Source organism: Poecilia reticulata, linkage group LG23, assembly GCF_000633615.1.
Source record: "Poecilia reticulata strain Guanapo linkage group LG23, Guppy_female_1.0+MT, whole genome shotgun sequence".
Lineage (NCBI taxonomy): Eukaryota > Metazoa > Chordata > Actinopteri > Cyprinodontiformes > Poeciliidae > Poecilia > Poecilia reticulata.
The window spans coordinates 12,701,793-12,703,378 of record NC_024353.1 but is presented as its reverse complement, the minus strand read 5'-3'; the positions used below and the strand labels follow the sequence as shown (position 1 = coordinate 12,703,378).

Below are 1,586 nucleotides of genomic sequence, written 5' to 3'. Positions count from 1 at the left end.
CCCTTCCTTCGTCTCCACGGATCTTTGCGCAACTTGTCGCCCTTTTCTTTCCAACACAACTCCGAGACAACCTTGCGCGCGTGCAGAGGGAAATGAAGCCATTCCCGGGTGATTTACCTGGAGTTTTCCTGTGGCCTGTGATCACAGCCTCTCCAGTAACAGGATGCAGCCAGGTTGTACTCTTTGCTTCTTCGCTGGTGGGAGGAAAAAATGTGAAGCGATGAAGCCAACAATAGGACAAGTGAGGAAATGACACGTGCCCGATTGTCTGCGTCATATTTACTTAATGAAGAATATGCGTCCATCCCGAGTCACTCCATAACTCCAAGAAGAGGGAAGACAGCAGAGCCAGTCCGGCTTTGGATCCGCCGCCATGTCTAGCTGAGAGCTCCACTGGAGGTGCGCGTACCCGCGACAAGCGCGCTCTGGCAAACCCACGCACACTTTAGAGCTCCAGGAACGCGCAGCGCAGAGAATCTTCAAAAGTTGATAGACTCACTCAAATGTTGTGTCATTTCTGGAGCTTCACTGTTGCTGACACTGTTTTTAGATCAGATCAGTCATGAAGCCATATTGAGGTTTAACCTGAAAATACAGTTGTAAAAAAACGGGGGAGAGAAAAACAGTCAGCAGGTCCTAGTATGTTCAATGTTAGCAGACTTGAAGCCATCAGTATATTTGAAGTGTGTCATTTTGGAACAACTAATTTTATACTTAGTGTATTTTAATAGCTAATTAAATTGTAGAAAAACACATTTTGAAGTGTACTAACTGTACCAACACGTAGTTTTCTGGAACAACTAAAGTTATACTTTGTATACTTTAAATATGGCTTTTCATGTAATATAAACGTGCTTGATTATTATATCTTAAGTCTACTATTTTTGTAATTAAATTACATTTAAGATATATTTAAAATGTCTTCTAACTATATGAGCGTTATATATTTTATATATGAATAGTGTGATCACTGTATGCTCCAATTACACTTTTGGTTTATAATTACTAATTAAGTACACTTTTCAGTTACTTATCAATGTCGTTTATTATTCTGCTTTGTCACTTTGACAATTACATGCTTCTTACACACTACAGTACTGCAAACATATCAGGTTACCAGAACAAAGAAGGATCATTTACAACACACTTTAAGTGTATATTCAATATCTTTACATTTTTCAAGAGTACATTGCCAATATACTATCACAGAATTGTACAAATTGTCAATATATGAAAAGTTTACAGATAACATACTTATGAAAATTAGCACATAAAACAATAGGTACACTTTAGAGGAAATGTGAAAAATATTTCACCAAGGACAGAGTTTTATTTTAATCCAATGTCACAGTTTTCCAGTATTACTCCAGACAAACTGACATTTCTCCTTCCTAAGAACAGTGAGGATCAACAACAGAACATTCCCATTCACTGGACCACCGCACTTTACAGAAATCTACAAAAAAAGAACAATAGAGCAATTAAACAGAGAAAGCATTTGTATTTTTAAAGAGTACAGAAAAACAGCACAAAAAAAGTATGACAATTTTTAAATGTTGTGGACTCGCTATGTATGTGGCATCATT

The 1,586-nt window shown here is 37.4% G+C and overlaps 1 protein-coding gene across 14 annotated transcripts in view; it reads right to left on the bottom strand.

The window, feature by feature from the left end:
• Positions 1 to 457, bottom strand: part of LOC103459572 (pleckstrin homology domain-containing family A member 5) — a 190,252-nt gene extending 189,795 nt beyond the window's left edge. For 6 of the 14 annotated variants that reach the window (XM_008401236.2, XM_008401226.2, XM_008401229.2 and 3 more), the window contains exons 1-2: positions 284 to 406; positions 118 to 194 (exon numbers count right to left, since the gene is read on the bottom strand). In XM_008401236.2, the coding sequence (XP_008399458.1) occupies positions 118 to 194; positions 284 to 375 (169 nt within the window). In that variant the 5' untranslated portion in view covers positions 376 to 406. Of the gene's footprint in view, positions 1 to 117; positions 195 to 283 lie in introns of all 14 variants that reach the window. The other 8 variants (XR_001776212.1, XM_017302818.1, XM_017302817.1 and 5 more) reach the window with 4 other exon arrangements.
• Positions 458 to 1,586: the final 1,129 nt, after the last annotated feature.